The following is a 25,873-nucleotide window of genomic DNA, read 5'->3' as shown; positions in this document are numbered from 1 at the left end:
GTGCTCTCAGGGAATGTAGGCAGGTAGACACTATCTTTGATCTCTCCTCTGATCACACCATAGCTTGCTGGCACCTCCAAAAAGCTTGTACACTTGTCTGAAGCCCTGATTTTTGCAGCTGGACTTAGGGGACACCTCCAGATCTCTGGGCCTGGAGGTCAACAGGGTTTATAGTTGCATACTCCAAAAGGTCCCCCCGAGGATCTGTTTTCCAATCAACCTGAAACTGGGTGCTGAGATCACTCCCTTTGGAACACTAGTGGGTCTTGACACACCCTCAGCAACTGGGATCTATCCAGAATCAATCAGGCTAATTTAGTAATCACAATGTTTCAGAGAGACAACCAAGAGCTAGGGCAAGGTTGAACAATAAGGTTTATCTCCTTTGGAAGGACACTCCTTCCAGACTGAGAGAGGTGGATGCTTTGCTCAATACCTAGAGACAAACACAGAGAGTCAAGTAAAATGAGGAGACAGGAATATTTTCCAAACAAAAGAATGAGACAAAACCTCAGACAAAAGACCTTAATGAAGTGGAGAGAAGTAACCTATCTGATAAAGAGTTCCAGATAATGGTTATAAAGATGCTTACCAGAGTCAGAAGAATGGTTGAACACAGACTTAAACAAAGAGATAGAAAATGTAAGGAAGTACCAAACACAAGTTGCAGAGCTGAAGAATACAGTAACTGCATAGCAAAATATATTAGAAGGGTTCAGCATCAGAATAAATAAAGCAGAATAGATTGGTGACATGGAAGCCAGGGCAGTGGAACTCAGCCAAAACAAAATAACAACAACAATGAAAAATTAACGAAGATAGCTTAAGAGCCTATGGGACAACGTGAAGTGGAATAACATTCATGTTATAGGGATCCCAAAGGAAAATAGAATGAAAGAGGCAGAAAGCTTCCCTAACCTGGGGAAGGAAACAGACATTGAGGTCCCAGAAGCACAGAGTTCCAAATAAGATGAACTGAAAGGCATCCACATCAAGAGACATCATTAAAATGTCAAAAATTAAAGAGAGGATCTTAAAAGTAGCATGAGAAAAACAAGTTGTTAAGTTCAAGGGAATCCTCAAATCACTATCAGCTGTGATTTTAGATGAAGCTTTGCATGCCATGGTGGCATGATATATTCAAAGTGCTGAAAGGAAAAAACTTCCAACCAAGAGTATTCTACCTGCCAGGGTTATCATTCAGAATTGAAGGAGAGGTTTCTAGACAACAAAAGTTAAAGGAGTTCACCACTAAACTGGCCTTACAGACATGATAAAGGAACTTCTTTAAGCTGAAAAGGTACTATTAACAAAACATACAAAAGTAAAAATCTTGCTGGTAAAGGCAGATATGTAGTAAAGGTGGTGGATTAACCACTTATAAACTTACTATGAAGGCTAAAAGACAAAAGTAGTAAAATTAAGTATAACAACAATACCTAAGGGACACACAGTAAAGAGATGTAAAATACGACATCAAAAACAAAATGTGGACAACAGAAACAAAATGGGGGAGCAAAAATGTAGAGTTTTCACACTACGTTCAACTGTAAGTTGCTATCAACTTGAAATAGACATGTATATATATAGGTTGTCATGTGAACCTCATGGTAACTACAAAGCAAAAACCTATGAGAGATACTGAAAATATAATGAGAAAGGAATCTAAACATTGCACTGAAGAAAGGCATCAAACTGCAAGGGAAGACAGCAAGAGATGAAGAGAGAGGGACTACAAAACCAGCCAGAAAATAATGAACAAAATGGTAAGAAGTACATGCGTATCAATAATTCCTTTAAATTTAAAGGGATACAGTCTCCAATCCAAAGATGTACAGTAGTTGAATAGATTAAAAAAAAGATTCGTTTGTATATTACTGCCTACAAGAGATTCACTTCAGATCTAATACACACAGACTGAAAGTGAAGGTTGTAGAAGAAGATACTCCATGCAAATGCAAATGAAAACTGGTGTGGCTCTACTTATATCAGACAAAAAAGACTTGAAAACAAGTCTGTAATAAAAGATAAAGGACATTACACAATGACAAAGCATCAATCCAACAAGAGGATACGACATTTGAAAATATTTACGCACTCAACATAGGAATTCCTACATATATAAAGCAAATGTTACAGACTTAAAGGGGGAAATGGAAAGCAATACAGTAGTAGGAGACTTTAATACTCCATTTACATCAATGGATAGGTTATCCAGATAGAAAACCAATAAGAAAGTACCGGCCTTAAACAACACATGAGACCAAATGGTCTTAATAGGTATACAGTTGATCCTTGAACAACATGGGTTGGAGCTCTGTGGGTCCACTTACATGCAGATGTTTTGTAGTATAATACTATAAAATGTATTTTCTATTCCTTATGATTTTCTTAGTAATATTTTCTCTAATTTAGTTCATTGTAAAAATACAATATATAATATATACAACATACATAATATGTATCAGTTGACTTTATATTATCAGTATGGCTTCTGGCTAACAGTAGGGTATTAGCAGTTAAGTTTTTGGAAAGTCAGAGGTTATATGTGGATTTTTGACTGCATGGGAGGTCACTGCCCCAACCCCTGCATTGTTTAAGGGTAATTGTATACAAAGCATACCATCCCCAAATAGCAGAATACACATTATTCTCTGTGTATGAAACATTCTCTAGGATCATACACTAGACCACAAAACAAGTCTCAGTAAATTTAAGAAGATTGACGTCATATCAGGTGTAGACACTGGTCATAGTCCTTAATGACACTGGTATGAAAAAAGTCAATTACATGGAGAAAACTGGAAAAATAATAAATATGTGGAATTTAAATAACATGCAACTGTTGTAACCAGTGGGTCAATGAAAAAAATCAAAGGGGATATAAAAAAATACCTTGACACAAATGAAAATAGAAATAAAACAATCCAAAATCGTAGGCTGCAGCAAAAGCAGTTCTAAGGGACAAGTTCATAAAAAGACACCCTATCTAAGGGAACTAGAAAAAGAAGAACAAATGAATCTCGTAGTAAAATGAAAGAATTAAGATTGAGAGCAGAAATATATGAAGTCAAGACAAAAAAAAAAAACAGCAATAGAAAAGATCAATGAAAGTAAGAGCTGGTTCTTTGAAAAGATAAAAATCAGAAACGAAAGAGGAGAAGTTGACATATGCCTCAAAAATTGAGAATTGAGAGACTACTATGATAATGAAATAGGTTAATTCCTAGTACCATACAATCTTTTGAGACCTTCTGTCTTCCATGAAGACGTAGAAAATCTGAATAGATGGATTACCAGTAAGGAGATTGAATCTGTAATCAAACACCTCCCGCACCAGACATCTTCTTTGGTGACTTCTACCAAACATTTAAAAAACATGTAATACCTATTCTTCTCAAACTTCCAAAATATTGAAGAGGAAAGAATGCTTCCAAACTCATTTATGAGGCCAACATTACCCTGATACCAAAACCAGACAAGGACACCACAAAAAAGAGAAGAAAAGAAAAATTATATGCTGGTATCACTGATAAACAGAGATGTAAAAATTCCCAACAAAATATTCGCAAATCAAATTCAACAATATATTAAAAGGATCATTGATCATGATCAATGGGATTTATTCCAGGAATGCAAGTATGTTTTAACATCTGCACATCATTGGTGTGATGCACCACATAACAAAATGAAGGATAATAATCATGTGATCATCTCAATAAATGCAGAAAAAACCTTTGATAAGATTGAACTTCCATTTATGATAAAAACTCTTAAAGATAGAATGTACTTCAATATAATAAAGGCCATATATGACAAACCCATACTCAATTGTATGCTCTAAAATCAGGAACAAAATAAGGATGCCCACTCGTGTTAATTTTATTCAGTAAGTATGAGAAGGCCTACCCATAGCAATTACCCAAGAAAAAAAGATAAAGTCATCCACATTGGAAGGAAAGAAATAAAACTATCACTGTTTGCAGATGATACTATATACAGAAAACCCTAAAGACTGCCCCCCCCAAAAAACCTGTGAGAATAAATGAACTGTCATGCCGTAGTATACAAAATCAGTATACAGAAATCTGTTGCATTGCTATACTCAAATAATGAACTATCAGAGAAATTAAGGAAACAATCTTTGCAAAAAGCCTAACAAAACAATTTGCATAAAAATAAAATACCTAGGAATAAATTTAACCAAGGAGGTGAAAGACCTGTACCTTGAAAACTGTAGGACATTGATGAAGGAAGTTAAAGAAGTCACACATAAGTGGCAAGTTATTCCGTGCTCATGTTGGGATGAATTAATACTGTTAAAATGTCCCTACTACCCCAAGCAATATACATATTCAGTGCAAACTCAATCAAAATTCTAGTGGCATCTAGAACAAAAAATTCTTGTTGTAAAAGATTTTATTTTTAAGTAATCTCTACCCATTGTGGGGCTTGAACACATAACCCCAAGGTCAAGAGTCACACGCCCCACAAACTGAGCCAGCCATGTGCCTCTAGAACAAGTAATTCTAAAGTTTGTGGATTCGCAGAAGACTCTAAACAGCCAAAGCAGTCTTAAGAAAGAAGAACAAATGGGAAATGTCACAGCCCCAGACTTCAAACTGTACTACTACAAAGCTTTTGTATGAAAACAGTGTGATATGGCATAAAAACAGACACATGGGTCAATGAAACCGAATAAAGAACCCAGATAAGAACCCATGCTGATATGGCCAATTAGTCTATGAAAAAGGAGACAAGAATATACAATGAAGAAAAGACAGTGTCTTCAGTAAATGGTCCTGGAGACACTGGACAGCCACATGAAAAGAATGAAACTAGACTACTGTCTTACATCATACACAAAAATTAACTCATAATGGATGAAAGACTTGAATGTAAGACCTGCAACCATAAAACTCCTAGAAGAAAAACAGGTGGTTAGCTCCTTGACATCAGACTTGGCATTGAATTTTTTGAATCTGAGTCCAAAAGCAAAGGCAACAAAAACAAAAATCAAGTAAGTGGACTAGATCAAACTAAAAGGCATTGGTGCAGCAAAGGAAACCATCAATAAAATGTAAAGGCAATTTAGATATTAACCCCTTATCACATATAGGAGTTGCAAATATTGTCTCCAAGTCAATAAATATCCAAAATGTACAAAGAGCTCAGTAGCAAAAAACCAAGCAATCTGATTGAAATGTAGGCAGAGGATCTAAATAGACATTTTTCCAAAGAAGATAAACAGATGGCCAACAGGCACCTGGAAAGATCCTCAACATCGTTAATAATCAAGGAAATGCAAATCAAACACTCAATGTGATACCACCTCACACCTGTTAGAATGGCTAATATCAAATCGACAAGAAATCAGTGTTGGAAAGGATGTGAAGAAAAGGGAACCCTCCTACACTGTTGGCGGGAATGCAAATTAGTGCAGCCACTATGGAGAACAGTATGGCGGTTTCTCAAAAAATTAAAAATAGAACTACCATGTGAACCAGCTGTTTGACTTCTGGGTGTTTTTCTGAGGAAAATGAAAACACTAATTTGAAAAGATACCTGTGCCCCTATGTTCATTGTAGCATTATTTACAATAGCCAGGATATGGAAACAACCTAAGTGTCCATTGATGGATGAATGGATACAGATGATATGTATATATATGTCTCGTGTGTGTGTGTGTGTGTGTGTGTGTATATATATATATATATATATATATATATATATATAAAATGTATGATGGTCTTGTCTTTTGTAACAACATGGTTGGACCTTAAGTGTATTATGCTAAGTGAAATAAATTAGATTTCATTTATATGTGGAACCTAAGAAACAAAATAAATGAACAAACAAAACAAAACTATAGACACAGGAACAGATGGATGGTTATCAGAGGGGAAAGGGTTTAGGGGGCTGAAATGAATGAAGAGAGTCAATTATATGGTGTTGGATGGTACCTTGATTTACTGTGGTGATCACTTTGTAATGTATACAGATACCGAGTTGTTATGCCATACACCTGGAACTAATACAAGGTAACATACCATTTTACCTCTATTAAAAAAATATGTGTATTATGTACATAAACCACCTGTGTCTAGCACATATTCGATACTCCATAGATCAGCTATTGATATCATTAAGATGCATTATCTAATAAATTGCTTAATAAAAGATGGGTAGAAGCAAAATACTATATAATTGAAAAAAAGAATGTGAAAGAAATGAATTTCTGAAGTAGCAGAAAAATGTTTTTTCACTGTGAGGGATAGGAGTTAAGGGAAAAAAAGGTTAGAAAAGGCATAAACTAATGGGACAAGTTAGGTTTTAAACTACGTGTGTCAATTCAGAGTATTTCTTGATTCCCTGACCTAAAAGATTAGGAAGTTAACACTTCTACTTACTCCCATCTGCTGGCTTTGGTAGATTGTATTCTGTGCTGTGTTGTCAAGATTCCTAACATTTACATCTTGTCATACTTTATTTAGTTCTATATTGAACAGTTTTAGTCCTCATTACCAGTACTGTGGCTTCTCCATTCCTGAGTTGGAGAAATCTCTTGATTGACTGAGTTTCATGCTCGGGTAATCTTTTCATGCTATAATATAAATGCTGTATGCCTTGAGTTCTTGCATACTTGCTTGAGAGTGCTTATCTTTTATTTTTATACTTGGAGGATTACTTGGAGAGGTATAAAAATTCCTTCTCTCAGAACTTTGCAGACACTGCTCCTTGATCTCTTAGTACTTTTGATGGGCTGGTTCTCCTTTCTTATTTCATCAGGAAGGATTTGTGAGTGACGTATTTTTTGAGTTTTAATGCTCTTGTTTCCTTCAGTGTTTGAGTATAGCTACCTGATGTTTTCGTTCTTGAAAAACAACTTGGCAGGGTTAATAGCCTTAGGGAACACTTTGATTAGAGCTTTGTCCTCATTATTCTACTATATTGGGGCATTGAATGCTACTGTAGAAAAGTCTAGTTTTTGTCTGCCTCCTTGAAAGTAACTTGCTTTTTCATCTAAAATGCCCGACAGTTTTTTTCCTTTATTTTGGAAGGTCAGTAATATAATCAAGGTATATCTACATTTCATTCATTATCAGTTTTTCTTGGATTACAGTATCCTCTTTAATCCATAGGTTTATTTCTTCATTTAGGAACATTTTCCTTATCCTGAATTTTCTTTTGTTCTCCAGATCTTTTATCTTCTAATTGTTTTGTCTGTTTCCTCTGCATTACTTCAGTCATCTTGAATGTTCCTTTTTGCCAGTAATTCTGTTTCCACCAGGGTTTGTTCTGTTCCTTGATGTTTTAAAAGAATTAATTAGTTAATGATATGTTTACTGGCTGTTTCTTTTTTCTTTTTTTTTTAATGTCCATATATTTTTGAGAGAGAGAGAGAGAGAGCGTGAGTGGAGGAGGGGCAGAGAGAGAGAGAGGGAGACACAGAATCAGAAGCAGGCTCCAGGCTCCGAGCTGTCAGCACAGAGCCTGACGTGGGGCTCGAACCCATGAACTGTGAGATCATGACTTGAGCTGAAGCTCAATCGACTGAGCCATCCAGGCATCCCTGTATGTTTATTTCTTTAGCACTACCAACTACCTTTTCATATTCTACTTTATCTTGCCTTTTAGAGCTTGTTTTTAATTGGTTGCATTTAAGTTCTTTATTATGTATAAGCCTTCGAGAATTTTCTTTGGCTTCTTGGGTTATGTTTCCTTCCAGAATGGGTTCTTTGCCATTTCTATGCCTTATTCATTTCTTCAATTTTTTTTTCCTTTTCTATTTCTTCAAAGCTGTAATATGTGTGCATTGTTTTTTGAAGCGTGTTGGTGCTTGATGTAGGAGGCTCAGAGAAATTCAGTCTTACATATGGTGTTGATGAATTATTTTTAATATCCTACCCATCTCACCTATACTTGTGTTTTTTCTGGGCCTCAGTTTGAATGCTGGGTACTGCCGGGAGCAGTGAAGAGAAGGCAGAGGAAAGGGGGTGACTGAGAGCCAGATGGGCAGTAGGACATTTGGGCTCTCCTCTCATAAATACCAAGTGTTCCCTTCTTGGATTTACTCCAGCCACTCATGAAGATATATTCCATACCTTGTGCTGTGGGTACGTCCTCAGCTTCAGACCTTCCAGTTCATTTTGTTCTGAGCCCTAGAAAGTGTTCCCCTCCTCCACAAACGTGGAAATGGTTAGAAACTTTTACCCCGGGTTGTTGACTTTTCCCTTAACCCTTGCTCATTTCCCTTCTTGCCATTTCGAAAGCTGTTTCTGGTAAGTATTTGGATTTTAGAAACTATTTCCCCACAACCGGTTACTGGTTGAGGGTGGGGGTAGAATTAAGAATTATCACAAATCACATAGGGCTTTCTGTTTCTTATTTCGACTGTCACTCTTCAAAATTTATCGCCGGAGGTTGTATATTTGGTTGTTGCTGATATAATTTGGCTTTTTAAATTTTATGAATTAAAATTTTTGTTGTATTAGGTTTTGAATAAAGGAGATTCTGTGATCTAGCACAGGGTTTCTTCTTTTTTTCAACTTTTTTTTTTTTTTTTTTTTTTTGGGGACAGAGAGAGACAGAGCGTGAACGGGGGAGGGGCAGAGAGAGAGGGAGACACAGAATCGGAAACAGGCTCCAGGCTCCGAGCCATCAGCCCAGAGCCTGACGCGGGGCTCGAACTCACGGACCGCGAGATCGTGACCTGGCTGAAGTCGGACGCTTAACCGACTGCGCCACCCAGGCGCCCCTAGCACAGGGTTTCTTAGCCTTGGCGCAAATGACATTTGGGTTGGTTAGTTCTTTTTTGTAGGGGATTGTCTTGTGCATCTTGTGGAATATTTTCCTTTGTTTTTGTTTTTGTTTTTGTTTTTCTTCATTGTAGGGTGTTTAATAGCATCCCTGGCTTCTCCCCACTAAATGCCATTCTTATTCCCCTAGTTGAGACCATTAAAAATATCTCCAGACATAATTAAATATTCCCTGGGGGGAAAAACCACCCTGGGTTTGGAACCACTGATTAACTTACTCTCTCATCTTTGCTCCTCTTGCTAAACAGCTGCATCTAAATTTTAAATAGAACTTTCTTGGGTAGCCCGATCATTGTCACCAGAGGTGCACGTCAGATATAGGAAAAAAGCTCTGATGCACTCTTGTAATTCAACTTAATACTACACACGTCACCTGTGTAGGACTTTCAAGCTATCTGAATAGTAATCCATGAGTTAAAAAAAACAAAAAACAAAAAACAACAGCAACAAAATGACTTGCGAACACTGGAATTTTACTGAGTGAAAAAAATTAAGAGTTTTTTTTATGACTTACTGTTTGGAGTAATGATACTCACGGGAGATTTACTCTCTTCTCCCTCGTTAATTAAAATCATGTTGTTAGCCAAGTAATTGAAGAAAATTCTTATTGGCAATTCAGTTGTTTCCCCGTTTAGGAGAGTGACACTCTCCAGTTCTAAGCTAAATAATTGTCATGGGAAAGTAATTTCCTTGAAAAGAACAGGCATTGATTCGCCCCTGTTACTCACAAATCCTATTTCAGTCAAATTGGAAAACTATTAAGTTTTTGGGAAAAAATCAATAGGTATCAGGAAACCATTAGATCTTGTGGCCCTTGCTATATCTTGCATGAGTAATCACTGTAAACAGCTGACAGGTATTTCACTGTTGACACAGAGTGATGCTTGGGGGACCACGTCTCCTCAGGGTAGGTGGACAGCTTCAGACACTGGAATGAGTTCAGTTACCCTTGTTTTCTCCCGGCACTCATTCTTTTAGACAGCCCTGTCGCTAACTGCGCCTTTGATGCTTTGAAAAATCAAATACTTTCTTTACTGTCAGTTTTCTTTTTCCTGTGTTGTGGCCTGCTAATCTGGCCGCGTGGTTATTTTTCCTCAGCTTCAAATTTTATATCCATATTAACTCGTGTAAGGTTTTGTTAGTAATGCCATAGAGTATCTAGGTTTACCTTCCGTTCTTTTTCTTCTACACGACTTGTAGGTTTTTCTCTGTTTTGGACAAGTGGCTTTGGAATTATCTGTGTTTTGTTTTGCTTGCCTTAAGAGAGAGATTTCATTATTTGTGAACTGTATGATTATTACATTTGAGAGAAAAAATAAAATTAAATCCTAGGTGCACATATCCATACTGCCCAAGTTATTTGTTCGTATCTGTTGGTAAATTATAATGCATTGATAGAAGCTTGGTGTTGGGTTTGTATGTGAGAAGAGCTGGTCTGTTTTTCTTTTTCTTTTTTTTTCCCCTTTCATTCATTCATTCATTCATTCTTTTGGAGGAAAAAGGAGAGGGGAAGAAATGAGTATAAATAAGAAAAAGATTCTATCATTGTAATTCCCATAAGAAGTTTGGAAACAGATACTTAATTTGTATATGTGTTCGCCTGCTAATTCTGTTTGGATAAATTAAAATAGCATGGATAGAATAGTGTTCCTTGGTTTGAAGAAATATTTTTATTTGATGAATATTATATATATTTTTCAGGTGCTGTAGCCTCTATGTTTTGGGTTGATGCTGAATTAGGGGTCGACATTTATCTTGATGGTAAGTGGAAAAGCAAATATTCTTTTGTTTTTAGGTAAAATGTTATGGTTAAGATTATTTTTGTTCATATTTTTAATTCCTTGCATTGTTACTTTTTTTTTTTTTTTTGAGAAAAAGAGCATGTGCAAGCGAGGGAGGGGACAGAGGGGGACAGAGAGAGAGAGAGAGAGAGAATATCTTACGCAGGCTCCACACTCAGCGCTGAGCCCAGCATGGGACTCTATCTCATGACCCTGGGATCATGGTTTGAGCCAAAATCAAGAGTTGGACATTCCACGGACTGAGCCATCCAGGTGCCCACACTGTTACTTTTAAACTCGTTTAGTTAGTTAAGTAAGCCTTTGTTCATACAGATTCCAAAGGCCCAGACAGTGGTGTAACTGGATGTCACATCTTATCACTAACTCCCAATTTAGTGCGTCCACTAAGGTTTTCCTTTTAAAATACTGTGTAGGTTTATTCGGGCGCCTGGGTGGGTAAAGTCAATTTAGCTTCTGACTCTTGGTTTCAGCTCAGGTCATGATCTCACAGTTCCTGAGATCAAGCCCCAAGTCGGGCTCTGAGCTGACAGCATGGAACCTGCTCGGTATTCTCCCTCTCCTTCTGTCTCTGTCCTTCCCTTGCTTGCCTTCTCTCTCAAAATAAACTTAAAAAGGAATACCATGTAGGTTTCTTATGTCCTATTGGTTTACATACTTAGTATGTTAGAGAGGGTTTTTTTTGTTGTTTAATTAAAATATACAGTATGAGAATCATATCTCTGCTTTCATTTTTTTCTTTAAGAATTAAGCAAGCCCTTCACCCCTTACTTCATTTACCTTTACACTTTTAGGCAGTTTTATTTGGAGGCTTCATTTAAGACATATTAGAAACTTTCTGAATTAAGTAACTATGTGCCCTGCCCACCCTTGACCTTTCTTTAAACCAGGTCTTCCATAGGCCAAACAGTGAAATTTAAGACTGTCTCCAGTCATTTGGCTCTAATATATATGGCACATAGATGGTTGGATTCCCTAGGCAGCATCAGACTCCTTCTGCTGGTATCATTTGAAAAAATTATTTGGCATATAAATTCAGAGATTGCCAGACTAATTGACCATTTGGAAACTTAGGTTCATGTTATGGAAAACATTTGTGTGAGTTAGAATTGGTGCAGATTGCTAGGAATGAGATATCTTAAGACATCTCAGTTTCAAGGAGTTATTTAAATGTTAAGAAAAGTCTTGATTTTGATTATATGAATACACACTGGCAATAACCTTTCTTGTGTAATTTCTCACATTCCACTTTATATTATGGAATTTATCTCATCATGTTTTGAATTGTAAGTTTTTTAAAGGCCATAGAAATCTTACTTTCTTATTTGCTTATTTCATTTAAAAAATTTATTTTGTAACCTCTGATGCCTTAAAGTGGTGCTAGGCACTCAGTACATATTTGAAATGGTAGGATTGACTTACATTGAAGCATTGGCAAGAGAAAAGCCAAAACTTTATTTCATTGAGTAACATTTGCAAACTGAAACAGGTTAGTTATGATTTTCATTCTCACGTATAAAGGTGATTAAAAGAGATAATTCCTTTGTAGGTATCATAACTGTGGTGGATTCAAAATATGGATTAAAAGTAAGTTGAAAGATTGCTGTGAGTTGCTAATAATTTGTTAAAAGCTAGGTATACGGGGATGATTATATTGTTTTCTCTACATTTTTGTTTAACATTTAAGAAAAAAGGGGTTTTTTTAAACTATCTTGAATAATAGATGAAATTCATGAGTCTTTTAATTATTATGTCTTTTTAAAAAATGTTTACTTATTTTTGAGAGAGAGAGTGAGTGTGAGTCAGGGAGGGGCAGAGAGAGAAGGGGACACAGAATCCTAAGCCGGCTCTAGGCTCTGAGCTGTCAGAAGAAAGCCTGTTGTGGGGCTCGAGCTCACGAACCGTGAGATTATGACTTGAGCCGAAGTCGGACGCTTAACTGAACCGCCAGCCTCCCCAGTTGTGTTTTTAAATTAAATATTCATTTTCTATTACTCTGGCTTGATGTGATAAAAGTTGAAAGTGTAATGTTTTGCAATAAGGATACTACAGGGCCATTTCGGTACGTAAACTTCTTCAGTGGGATTCACCCCCAATGTTGGCAAGTAAGAACTTCTGTCCAAAGTTCTTTGATGGAAGAAATTCAGCTTGCTAAAGCCTATGAGAACTTTTTTCTCTCGGTCAACTGCTATCAGACACAAACTGGAAATAATCTGAGTTTTAAAAAATAGTCGGTTTACTTTATTTTGAAGAAATCAGGGGTTTATCCATAGGTGTCGCAAAGAGAAACTCCTTTACACGGCATCTTCCCGTGAAGTTTTCCTAACTACCAAGTTCCTCACATGCATTTGAGTGGGCTTCAATTCATCAAATGCAGCTAGTTGGATTTGTAGAACATGTTACATAAAATAAAACAGTATTTCTCAACTTTCCAAGTGAAATACTGCTAAAGGCAAAATACAATGACATTGTCCTTCTCCTGGTCCCGATGTGGGAATATGGATAGCACCTGAAGTAATCATTTCTTAGAAGTTTAATGTAATATTTAAAAATTCAAGTCCATTTTGTATTCTACTCCACAATATATTGGACCCTATTTTGAGATGTTTGGGAGATCATTTCTTTGTAGATTTTAAGCCCAAATTGATTAATAGTCTTAAGAATCACAGAAACATTCTGAATATTACAATTTTACTCAGAAAAATTCCATCTATTCCGAAATTAGGATTTTTCTAACAAAATGTCTATGGAGGAAGCAAAAGAAATCAAATTCTTTATTCTAAATGTTTATTCTAGTCATGTTTGAATTCATCTTTTATGCACCTTAGTTACCAAATTTCAGATAAATTGGTATAGCAGCTTAAGATATTTTATTTTTTATTTTATTTTTGATAGACTTAAAGTGTCATACCCAGAATAAAACTCTATATATTTATGACTATAAGAATACTTTTATGTGTATATTTAGATGTGCAGAGGACTTAAAAAGAATCCATTATCAGCTGAATTGAGGCCAAATAAACAAAGCAACATTCTGAATAATGCAAACACAGTAAACGTTTAACCTCCTGCCACCTTGATAAAACCTCTTAAATTATTAAATCAATATACCTACACAAAACTGACATACTGTCAGGATAATGGAAACTTTAGATTTTCTAAGTCAGATGCCAGATAAATAACTTTTCTTTTATATAAGGAATTTGCCCACTTGTCCAATTCCTCTGGTTGCAAAGCTTGACCTCAGTAGCTGCTTGTGATTCAGAGAATTCTGAGGCAGTACAAGTAATGACACTTGGATAATGGGCAGCAATTTAAGGTGTCATGCTTCACAGAGCCAGCCCATCACAAGTAAAGCTGAGAAATGGTACCCTGTGGCCAGGCAGCCAAATTGAAACTGAAGTGGTAATTGATATCATGGGCTATCACTCTAATGGGATTGTCACCCATTGATCTGAAATATTCATTTTTTAATCATGGGCAAAGAATTGGACAACTTCAAATGACAGCTCTCTATTCTCAGGACTTGACACTGGGGCTACCAACATTGTTCTTCTCAGTTCTACAAACGTGACAGCATTTAATGCAATAGAATCAATGAATGAAGTTACACAGAAAAGGTCAAGCGAGAGGTTTCTTTTTGGCTCTTCTGTTATATTGCACTAGCTGTTGAAACAATTGAGTCAGAAAACAGTTGGGCTTGGAAAAGACTGGAAAAATAAATAGACTGACATTATGCAATAATCATTTTTTAAAAGCTGAGATAGTGTTAGATCTATAATCAGTCCACTGGAAAGAGATGGCTGCCGCTGCTTTTCCTAAATGTCATGTGACATCTTTGACACCACCTTTATTTCCACTTTGGTCAACAACAGCGTTTTCCCCCTGTCTTTCTCTCTCTTTTGGTCCAGTTTGTTTCTATTTCTGCAGAGAAGGACATTCTGTGGCCCTTATTGAAATAGTGTCTACAATGGTGATCTCAGAGGGTTTCCTTCTGTCTTCCCATATGCTAAGTTGGAGGGCTGAAGCCTAAATTTTTGGGTGTGTTAGATTAATTAGTACCCAAATCGTTTTTATCTTTTTAAATATATAAGCAAAAGCCATAGTCTCTAAGCAGACATGAGGAATCCTTTGGGGTTGTGTATACATACATTCAAACAGATACACACACACACACATACACACATTATAAAATTTTTGAAAAAATCTTTTACAAATATTTTCCTTCTTTGCCTGTACAGGTAGAATAGAATATCAAAATTCCCATTTTGTAACTCTATAAATGGAAGTCATCCGACTGAAGGGCCAGTATTGGAGAATGTCCTTTTGAATAACAGACACTGTTTTAGCGTTTTTGCAAAGTTGGGCTTGGGAAGGTAGGAAGTTGCATAGGGGAAATGTTGAGCTGGTACCTTGAGAAAATAAATGTTAACGTGCATTTATTATTTCTTCATGTTTGGGTTCACATAGGCATAGGACAGGGCTTCTATCTCTTTTTCTGTAATTATTTGTGAGGATTACATGTCTTATTCGTAACAGAGTTGTATATATTGGCCTGTATGTATTTGGGGGATTTTAATGTGTTATTATATTTGGTAACTTCTTGGCTGCCAGAAGGTAGTAAAATGTTACTTAGCTTTGAGTGTTGATTTCTAATCTTTTGGAGAAGTAAATGCATTAAAAACCCGGGTAACTTTGAGAAACCACTGTTGGTTCTATTTAGGTATGGAAATTCGAAAACAAAATCTCGTCCTTTTCCTGCCATATCTTTTTTTATATCCCACCAGCTTACAGCCATATAGCCCCAAACTCATATGTAAATCTTCTAAAAGGTCAACACTACAATATTTTGAAAAACATTTCAAATTTTGGAAAGAACTAGACTATTCCAGGATCTTTCAGAAACAGATGCCTTTGTTAAATAGATTTTGCTGAATAGAAAGGGAATTGTTGCTGCACATTATATAATATTTCAAATAACAGCATCCACGTATCCTTGTCAGCAAATAGGAAGTGTTAACTAGAATTCATTCAACAAATGATTGTTGAGCCTGATGCTGTTTCCGGAATGGTAGCAGCCTCGTTCTCTACAGGACGTGATAACAGGATGCAGTAGCCTTAGGCCAGGAGTGATTAGCAAAAATAGTAAACTTTGTCTCTTGTCAAGGAACAGTTTTTGATACAGTATTTTAATAATAATAATGATGATAAAAATATAATTTTGAATGTAATTTTTAGGTGGTCTTTATGAGTATTCTCTTATGCGATTAACATTTATGTAACATCTGTATACAAGATTGATTTCATATGACATGAAAAGCTTTCACAAGTTTGTAAAATTATGTTCAGTTTACTTCTATTGAGCATGTTTTCAATTTTTGAAAAATATCCCTATAATAGGGTATCCTGTGACAGTGACGGTAGTAAATTTAGTCTCTTCTTTTATAAAAGGAGTAGAATAGCCATTTTCTATGATTATTATGAAGGATGAGTGAGAGTATGTAAAAGAAGGTAAGAATTTGTGAAGTTTGATTTCAAATACAAAGAACATTAATATAATCAAATTGCTTCCGACCTCAGTAGGCAGCTTCTTATTGTGAGAAGGAGAATCTGTTGAGGGTTAAAATAATGAAGGTAGAACATTTTGCAGAGATGAACCTTACGGCATTGATGCCTTTAGGGTTTTAAGTAGGATTATGGAAAAATAGTAACTGCTTCCACAGTGATGAAAACTATCTGGTGGGCTCCTAAGTCAAGGTCAAAAGATTTTTTTTTGAGCTAGCTTGACTCTGCAGAAGTCAGCAAAAGATGTTTAAACTGTGGGGCCAGATCACTCAGGTGTGGGTTTCTGTAAATGAGAAACTGTCTTTAGGCTAGAACTGGGGCTGTGTCCTTCCCACAGCTTTTTTGTTTCTAGGGAATATGAAGGGCCCAGTGCTGAGCCCATATTGTGTACGATTCGGCCGGGGGGGATGGGGTGTGGGATTGGAATGGAGGGAAGTATATTAGATTTTAAGAAAGTGTTATTTCAGTAGTTATCTCTTTTTTAAAAAATATAAATAATAAAGACTATTTAGAACAAAAACAGTTTTATAAAAAAGAAAATGCCTAAAATTTGAACTGTAACGTTCTTTGTTTTTATTGACATGATTTAAATCTGGAGGGTTTTCCTTTGAAAAAGGAGATGTCAGGGGAACAAAATTTAAGTCCTGTCCCCTCCCAAAAGAACCCCCCTCAGGTTTACTATAGGATAACACAAATGGGGAGTAAAATGCTTTCAGTTAGAGAAGTTAATTCTGCATTTGTGTCATTTAGTCATAGAACTTGCTGAAGTCTGCATTAGAAGCAAGAAGGGATTCGCCAAAGTAAAATTCTTTGTGTTGACATTAGAATTTGTGTTATACCTCAGTAACTTTTTTCAAACTTTGTTTTTGTTTAGCATTTAGAAGAAGAAAAACCTGATGGCCTTATCAATGAAGCTTCTAGGTATTCATATTTAAAGTATATATTGATTCCTGGCTGATTGAGGAGAGAAAATTATTATGAAAACCAAAACCAGACTAAGAAATATAAAAACATAGTCAAGGCAAATTTGTTATCTTTTTTCCTATAATTGAATTATTGCTAACTATTTATAATGGTCTAATGACTAAAATTTTGTTTAAGACTTTTTTTTTTATTGTAGCATAAAATGAGTATTGGGCACAGCAGTTCTTTGACAGGAGCTAGGGAAAAGGGAACATTTAAAACTGTTTTTGTTGTTCTTTTACAATTTCATGGGGATCGAAAATGATTGTGGAGAAAAGAGCTGGCTGACTTACTACGGTCTTTAATAGTAATTCATCTGAGTCACATGTTTACTGTTACAACAACAACAGAGGGACAGATATGGGAATAGTTTCAATTGGCATTTAGAACTTTTTTTTATTTAAACAGCTGTATGTTCCTAATTGGCTTGTCTTTAGACTTAGAAATATTTAAATTAGGTTGCCTCCCCTAAGCATATTCTTGCTAACGGGAAAAAGACTCTGGGATAGACCATAGCTGCTAAGTGGGCTGCTGAGTTTAAGAGAGGGGCTCCCTGAGATTTGCTAGGGTGAGGCAGACATCACTAATAGACTGTAAGCAGGCAGTTCATTCCCTGTCGTTTTGGAATATGGTACTCTGTGGTTCTGTAATCCTGCCTAAACACTGCATTTGGTGTATAGGTGTGATTCAGGTTAGACTGAACAAACATTTTTGTAACCGTTTTCCTTGCTAAAATATGTGTATTATAGCAAGTGTAAATAAGCCAGGTAGGAAATAGTGAAGTGTCATAAAAGCCAAAATAAAGTTAAACGTAGAAGGCCTCCAATTTAAAGATTGTAACTGTTTGTCTTTTGAGACGTCCACATTAAATCTTTATTCATAGAACACTTAAACAAAAATGGAATTGTGATGTACATACTGTTGAAACTTGCTTTTTTCAGTGAATTGAAGTTAGTTTATTTTTGAGAATTTGACGATGTTTTTTGAAACAATTGGCTGTGTCTTCAAGTAGCATGAAACTCGAATTGGGAAAAAATATTATAGTGATTAAAACTTGCTGAAGAATTGAGGACAGTTTAAAGAATCCTCAGTTCTGCTACTTCTGATTATAGTAAGCTATTTTGTTCTCTAGCATTTTGCCAATGGGATTCTTTAACTTGAATTTCTGTGTATCTGTTTTACAGAGAAAATACATATTTGTAATGATGAAGAAGATATTTGCTCAGGATCCTGTTGTATCTCCTGAAGAGTAGTTTTAAAAAAACTGTTTAGTGTTAATGTTAAGTGAATGTCTTCTGTTTCTTTGAAAATCATGGTAACTGTTACATGGAATATTTGAGTCAGTAGACTGTCCATGTTTTACCATATTGAATATCTGAATTGTATACATTTCTTTACAAAGAAAATTATGAGTTGAAAATCATCCTTGATTGCATACTTTTGGGGACTTATATTTGTAGTTTCAGAGTCACACGTGAGAGCACTTAGTAAAGATTTTTTGAATGAATAAATGAGAATCCTGAATTTATATAGTGATGGATACATTTATTCATTTGAAGAATGATCAATAGGTTAGGAGTAAATTCAGTTACTATATAGAGTACTATATAGTTCTTAACGAATATTTGATCTGAAAGGGCTTTCTGTTTTCAATTTCTTAACATTTCTCTTTTGACATCTGTTCTTTGTTTGCTAATTTAGGCAAGTTGCTTTGGCAGATATTATCATCATTAATAAAACAGACTTGATTTCAGAAGAGGATTTAAAGAAATTAAGAACAACCATTAGGTATGACATTTTAAGTGTTAACTACCTACAAATCCAAAGTGTACTATACAAAATATTTTTACTATAACTATTGCCCTGTAGATACATAGGATCAAGGTTGAGTTTGAATCATATATTGTTATTGACTCATTGACTGTAACGTAACTAGTAGCATGTAAAATTACTCCCCATTGTTTGCAGAGTGTAGTTCAAAGTTCATAGACTGATACTCAGGGTCTTTTGACTCCATCCTCCTTTTCCTGTCTTCTCTTTGACTCTTTCCCTGAATGAAGTTCTGACTTTACTCAGGACGATTTACTTTCCCATGGATGTATCTTGCCAGATCCTTTCTTTACTCTTACATGTTCTCACTGTCACTCTGCCAATCCTTGAATTCCTTCACTGTCTCTGTTTTTCTTTGCTTTTTTTTTTAAAATTTTTTTAAATGTTTTTTTAAATTTATTTTTGAGAGAAAGAGAGAGCATGCACAGGGGAGAGGCAGAGAGAGAGAGGGAGACAGAGCATGAGAGTGGGAGAGGCAAAGAGAGACAGACACAGAATCCGAAGCAGGCTCCAGGCTCTGAGCTGTCAGCACAGAACCCAGTGCGGGGGCTCGAACCCGTGAACGGCGAGATCATGACCTGAGCTGAAGTCAGCCGCTTGACCTACTGAGCCACCCAGGCGCCCTTCCTTTTTTTTTTTTTTTTTTTTTTTTAAAGCAGTGTTACCCATTGTCTCGAGTCCTCCTGGTTTCCCCTTTTTTTCTCCCTTGCTTATCCATGAAGTCTTGTCTGACTCAGGTGGTCTCATTTCCCTGAACCCTCACTGACTTTGTCTTCTTGGCTGTCAACTAAACATGCCTGTCTTCCAGTTTGTCTTAACATCTTCAGTGTCCGTGGCCAAGGTTGGTCAACATAGGACAATGCAAATGGTACTCAAATATGTGTGAAATGATCCAATAGTCATTTGGACTTTTCAAATGAGGTTAGAGTTCAGGGACTTTGAATTATTTTTTTTTGGACCTAATAAATGCCTTGTGCAAAGAGACTTTCAGTAGCTTTTATTATTAGTCCTCTTTAATGGATGTAATCTGCTGACATCGATTGGATTTTGATTCTGTTAGTACCAATTCATATAGTATGTTATAAATGGAATCAGTAAAGGTAAGGCTCATGAGGAGATTGGCTGCAGTGATTAATAATGGAAGAAGAGGGGCGCCTGGGTGGCTCAGTCGGTTGGGCATCCGACTTCGGCTCAGGTCATGATCTCGCGGTCCGTGAGTTTGAGCCCCGCATCGGGCTCTGGGCTGACAGCTCAGAGCCTGGAACCTGTTTCGGATTCTGTGTCTCCCTCTCTCTCTGACCCTCCTCTGCTCATGCTCTGTCTCTCTCTGTCTCAAACATAAATAAATGTTAAAAAAATTAAAAAAAAAATAAAATAATGGAAGAAGAAAGAAATTAATATTTTCTGCATATTTTATATTATTTTAATATTAATATCCTCTGAGTCTTTACTATAAAAAACTGTAATAATGCCTCCAGGTGGATGGCAGGTAGTGATGCATAGCGTTTAAGATGATGGACTTTGGAATCGGGTTGGGTTCTACTCATTGGTCTGTTTCCTGCCGTATTCTTAAGTCTCATCTCTAAAACAGGAATAATACCTATTTCATTAAGTTTCGTTTAAATGTTACATGAGACAGTGTTGGAAAACTTTGCACAGCACCTGACACACAGTAAGTGCTCCGTTAGCTACTATTATCAGAGTGTAGATTTTTTTCCTAGTTTACATAATAATTTCAAGTTGCAGTGAGTAACATTATGAAAGAAATAGAAAAGTGGTTGATATTTTTGAAAAGTCTAGAACGATGAAGGCAGTGAATGGAGATTGCTTCCTTGACTCCTTTTGACACTGGTCTCCTAAATTTGTTTCTCTTTTCAAAATCCTCTGCATCATTGTGGTTGCTGGAAAGGAGAACATAAATTGTGCAGCAAACATTTTTGGCAGCAAAGGAAGGATTATTACTACCGGGCTTTTCTGTCCCCATGTTGACTTTTAAAGCTGGGTTTCTAACATCAGCAGTGTTGACCGTCAGCCTTGTTGCCAGCCAGCCCTGTACGGCAGTCCCGGAAAAGAATTTGGACAAAGTGCTTTGGTGGGTTACAGCCCTTTTGGCTTTTGACTCTCCATTGTACCTCGCAGACTGGCAGCTGATGGGGCGTTAGTTTGGGAAGTTGGAAGAAAGTGGACATATTTGAGAGGAAGTGGCCACAAGGTTATAGAGAGAAGATGGAGAACTTCGTGACATGGCAGAGAGAGAGACCTGCCTCAGAACAGAAGGCACGTGTGTTAAGCAAGTAGCGCTGAGGGCAGTGGAGGCGATGGGATAAAGACAGATGGGTCAGGTGGACAGTGCTCTGAGAGGGACTTAGCGAGCATTTTGGTTGAACGTTTTCCCTTAGCGAGGGGATCTTACCTCATCATCGTAGCATCCGAAGGGGAAGGACCGGCGGAGTGGGTAGAGTTTCTAGTTAGGGAACCAGAGAGACTAGCCTGTGAACGAACCCGGTTGTGTGACTTGGCGTCACTGTGGATCCCGAGGATGGCCTGGGGTCACAGCCCCTCGCAGCCAGGTTTTGATTTCCAGCGCGTGTGGAGCCATTTGCACAGCGTGTGCTTGTGGAAAATTGAGCATCGGTGAAAATCGTGATTGGTCCGCTCATTTTGAGACCGTTAGAAGTACTGGCTATGTATGAATAATTTTTCTCAATCATTTATAAGGGTCTCTTTATAATTCACTAAGTAGCCCCTGGTTTTTCAGCTGTGCAGTAGATTTTTGTGTATCATGTTTTAATACCTAAGTGGAATATACCTGATTTATGATTAGAAAGAGAAATAAATAATAAGCTGTAAAAAATGTAAGTTTTGTTTTTTATTTTTTTCTCACTCCAGATATATTCGTATATGCTTACTTCCTGTTTTAGAAACAGTGTGCCTTAATGATTTTTAAAAAGTTTAACATTTACTCTTTTTAACCCTTTCTTCCTCATTTTTATGTTTATTTCAGATCAATAAATGGACTGGGAAAAATTTTAGAAACACAAAGATCAAGGTACTTTTAAAAGCTGTTACTAATATTAACAATAAATAATGTTAGTTCATAGTACTTACTAAGAAATTGATAAATATGCTTGATTCTATTATAAGAAAGATGTATGTGCATTTTTTAAAAATGGGGCCCCAAAACATTTTGAATGAAATTAGTTCGGCATATTTGGCTAATATGTTTGCTTCTCCTTGTAGCTAAGACTACGGAGCCATGGTAAGGCTGTGTCACTGCGCTTTTGCTTAATGAGGAAGAAAACACTTAGAACCACTCAAAAAAGTAACTGGTATAGAAATCTGTACAGGTATATTATTAGGAATCTTAGTTTGAGGTACTCAAAAGGCCTAGTATTCTTAAAAAACTGCTTAGTTTTTTGTACAGTTGCAAAAATAATCTGTCGTGTAAAAATACATGGAAGCTTTACCCTTTAGTTCCTAATGCATCCTTTCTAAAATGTTGATTTCCAGTTCCTGTAGGTTCTTCTGTCTTTTCATTCTGTTCATACAGATGTGCATTACTTTATAAAATAGATGTGTTCTTGAAACATCCGTGAAGTGTATTTCGGTGGATTAAATTCTGTGTTCCACCGAATGCTCTTAGGATTTCAGAAAATTTCTTCCGGGGAAATGTCGTTAAGCTCGTTTTTTAGCAAGAGTGGCTCAAGTAGCTGATGGAACCCGCCGCTCTGAGGCCATCTCGCGCCAGCCCGCTCCCGCCTTCAGACGTTGTCTCCTCGGAGCTGCATAAGGGGCCTCAGCGGAGAGGCCCGTCTGCAGGGGCAGAGCTTAGAGGTGCTGACAGACTACTGGAGGTGGGAGGCAGCGGCAGCAGCTGCTTGGATGCATGCGAACAGCTGGGGAGCTAATTCGCTATGCGTTCTCAGAAGCCCCCGGTCCTCCGGCACAGGTAGCGGAAGAATGCCCGTAGTGGGAGGCCTAGACGAGCGTGCACCAAATGTGCCTCCTGCATTTCAGATTCCAGCGTAGAGCAGCTCTGATAGTCTGACTCGTCCCAGAGCCATTCCTCAGTCATCTGGCTTCTTCCTCCTGCCTTTTATTTACCATTTTCTTTCTCCTTCAATTTTCACTTCGTTACAGAGTGACACACAGACGCCCACACGAAGCTGACACAAGTTGTTAAAAACCGTATCCGTAGATAGCTGTGTTTCTGCGCAGTAGCGTTTACGTGGTTCGTATTTACAGACCTCTCCGATCACTTTTTCTAGGCCCCTGGATTTACTGTGCATAATTCTTCTTTTTGTTGGTTTTTATTGTAGACCTTTATGTCCTGCATAAAGGTTTTATCTTGAAGAGTTTATTGTGTGACAATTTTGATGTTTATATGACATTTCTAACATTCGTTCTGTCGTGTTATAGAGCAGGAAACATGCGCTGATTAAATTTCGTTACTTGGAATGGACAAATGAACAAATGAATAAAATCTCCTTTTTTCATCTGTTTCTTCAGTGTCTTGTGTTTGCCGTTGCCTCTGAGAATCTAGGGACTTTCTGAAATAGTACTTCCTTGCTGTGAGGACTGAAGTTGGATTGGGATCTTTTTCAGTGAAGATCAGACCTCACCATGGTCATGAATCTTACATTAAATATTTCCTCCAATTCCTGGAAGCATAGCAACTTGAGCTTCCCAGTTTAGAAACCAGAGATTTGGTTTTTAACAAAATAGTTGAAATCACTGTTGGAAGTTTTGTTTTATTGTGCTTGTCTCTTTGTTTTTAAATTTTGATCCCTCAAGCATTTTGTGGTTGACAGACGCTCATAGTAGTAAAACTGACAATAACAAGATAATAATGTGCATATATAGAAAAGGCTTGCTTGAGTATTTAAATTGAGGAATAAGAATCCTGGGTAACATTGTCTTATTGGGAAGACTTGAGTTGACTTCGAGGCAAATGGAGGTTCTAATGGGCCACGTAGACTGCAGAAGTAGGAGTGGAAGATCAGAAGAAGTGCCCTTCTTATCTTATTCTGACTTTTTTTTTTAATCTGGGGGATTTCAGCAGACTGAACACAGGAAAACCAAAATCCACTTGTTCAATAATAAGTTAATCAATTCAACAAACTGTTGAACTTTCTCCCAGTTGGTAGGCATTTCTTGGCTTGTAGAGGATTTACAGAAGGGGTAAGGCAAAAACTACCTTTGAGGTAGGTGATCATTTGGGGAAGACAGAGGGAAATAAGCAAAAACCAATATACTGGATATTATTACTATAACAGGACTAGTAAATGTGTAGGGTCCTATGAGAACAGGAACATCGAGGAACAAATACTCAATTCTTCTTGATGAAGACTCAGGAAATTTTGAGAAGGTGATTATTGACTTGAGTCTTGAGGAGTGAATAGGAATTTTCCAGATGAACAAGAGTAGCAGTGGCTTTCCAGGCATAAGGAAGATGTTGTATTCCAGAGACCTGAATATTTTAGAACGAGTAGTGCACATGGTTGTATGGCAGAGAGAAAAAGAGGTGTGACTGAAGAGAAGGAGAACTTTCCGCAAAGGGTCTTGAATGCCATGACTCATAGTTTGGATCTTTTTTCTGTGGGCAGCAAGGAGTTAGTGAAAGGTTTTAAAAGCAGTGTAAGTTCTGGGAGAAGGATTGAATATGGTGCAGTTCTCCAAGGAAGAAAATAGAAGGAGGAACAGCTTCCAGGGGAGGTAGTGATAGCAGGGGTTTGGTAAAAGGTGATTAGTTGAGGTTCATAGTGAGTTTGAGGTGCCACTGGGGAATGCCTTCGGGAATTTAGTTCTAGAGTTCAGGACTTAGCTATGGGATGGGTTTGACAGTTCATAGATCTGGAATTGGCTGGTGGCACCTGTTCAGGAGACTCCTTGAACTTCAAAAAGATGACCATAAACACTAACCCTGGGGTCGTAGCTCCGCTCCCCTCCCACCACATTAAAACTGATGACAATCGTCTTGCTATTTTTATTTATTTTTTTATACTGCTGTTTGGGAAATAGCTGATGTTTTTATCTCTAAAGGAGGAAATTAAATATATTTCATGCCATGGAAATTAGTTTTCTAATTGGATGAGTGAAGGAATTTTTCATGGTGGTACTAGATTTGGGGCAGGTCCCTGGTAACTCCAGTCTGGAATCTTAGACATTTCCTGTTTTACTCTCCATTGAGCATCTGGTGAGATAAAGTGAGAGACTGGTATTGTTTTTTATTCTCTATAGAATTTTTTTTTGCCCCCCTCCCTTCCAGCACTGCTGCCGTGCCCCCTATTTCCCCAACGGCCCCTGCCAAGGAGGGAGTGCTGATCGAGGCAGGAGAGCAGAGCTCCCGCAGCCTTATTCGAGTAGCCCCCCCACATCTACAGAAAAGAGAGGCACACACCTGGGCACCCCCAGCTCTGCTGCGGGAATGAGGACAGCGGCTCAGTGGAGGCAGCCTCAGTGGGGATGCTATTCTCTGTAGACGTACAGGTCTAGCGTTGATCCTGTGTATTTGGAAATATCAAAGGATTCTGGGTATCAAGCAGGATTCTTTGTAAATGTGTGACATGGTTTCTCAAGAACACTGTCAGAGTGAAACTAGTTTATTTTAGAAACTGGTGCGTGAAGACTGATTTTTGGTACTCACACAGCGTGCCTGGATTTGGATAGTCCTAGGATTGGCAGATGTACTTTTAAACTTTAAGCTGTTTCCTGATAAAGAGGACAGATTTGGGGGAGAGCTTCACTCATTTATCCCCTGTCAATATAAATAGTTGCTCAGCGGTCATGGTGAAAATGGAAAGATGTTTAATGTTAAGGCTTTGATCTCTTCAGTAAGTCCGTATTCAGAAATTTCTTCGTGGAACATTTACTTTTTTCCTTGATGATTTTCCTGAT

At 37.2% G+C, this 25,873-nt stretch overlaps 1 protein-coding gene across 2 annotated transcripts in view; it reads left to right on the top strand.

The window, feature by feature from the left end:
• Nucleotides 1–25,873, top strand: part of LOC131490794 (zinc-regulated GTPase metalloprotein activator 1B) — a 52,159-nt gene that overhangs the window by 13,522 nt on the left and 12,764 nt on the right. For both annotated transcript variants that reach the window (XM_058693254.1, XM_058693253.1), the window contains 5 exons: nt 10,521–10,580; nt 12,168–12,205; nt 17,058–17,104; nt 18,848–18,934; nt 21,981–22,025. In XM_058693254.1, coding sequence (XP_058549237.1) covers nt 10,521–10,580; nt 12,168–12,205; nt 17,058–17,104; nt 18,848–18,934; nt 21,981–22,025 — 277 coding nt within the window. The remainder of the gene's footprint in view (nt 1–10,520; nt 10,581–12,167; nt 12,206–17,057; nt 17,105–18,847; nt 18,935–21,980; nt 22,026–25,873) is intronic.

Source organism: Neofelis nebulosa, chromosome 12 (genome assembly GCF_028018385.1).
Source record: "Neofelis nebulosa isolate mNeoNeb1 chromosome 12, mNeoNeb1.pri, whole genome shotgun sequence".
NCBI lineage: Eukaryota > Metazoa > Chordata > Mammalia > Carnivora > Felidae > Neofelis > Neofelis nebulosa.
Note: the sequence above shows the minus strand (reverse complement) of the source record. Positions and strands in the feature narration are given on the sequence as shown.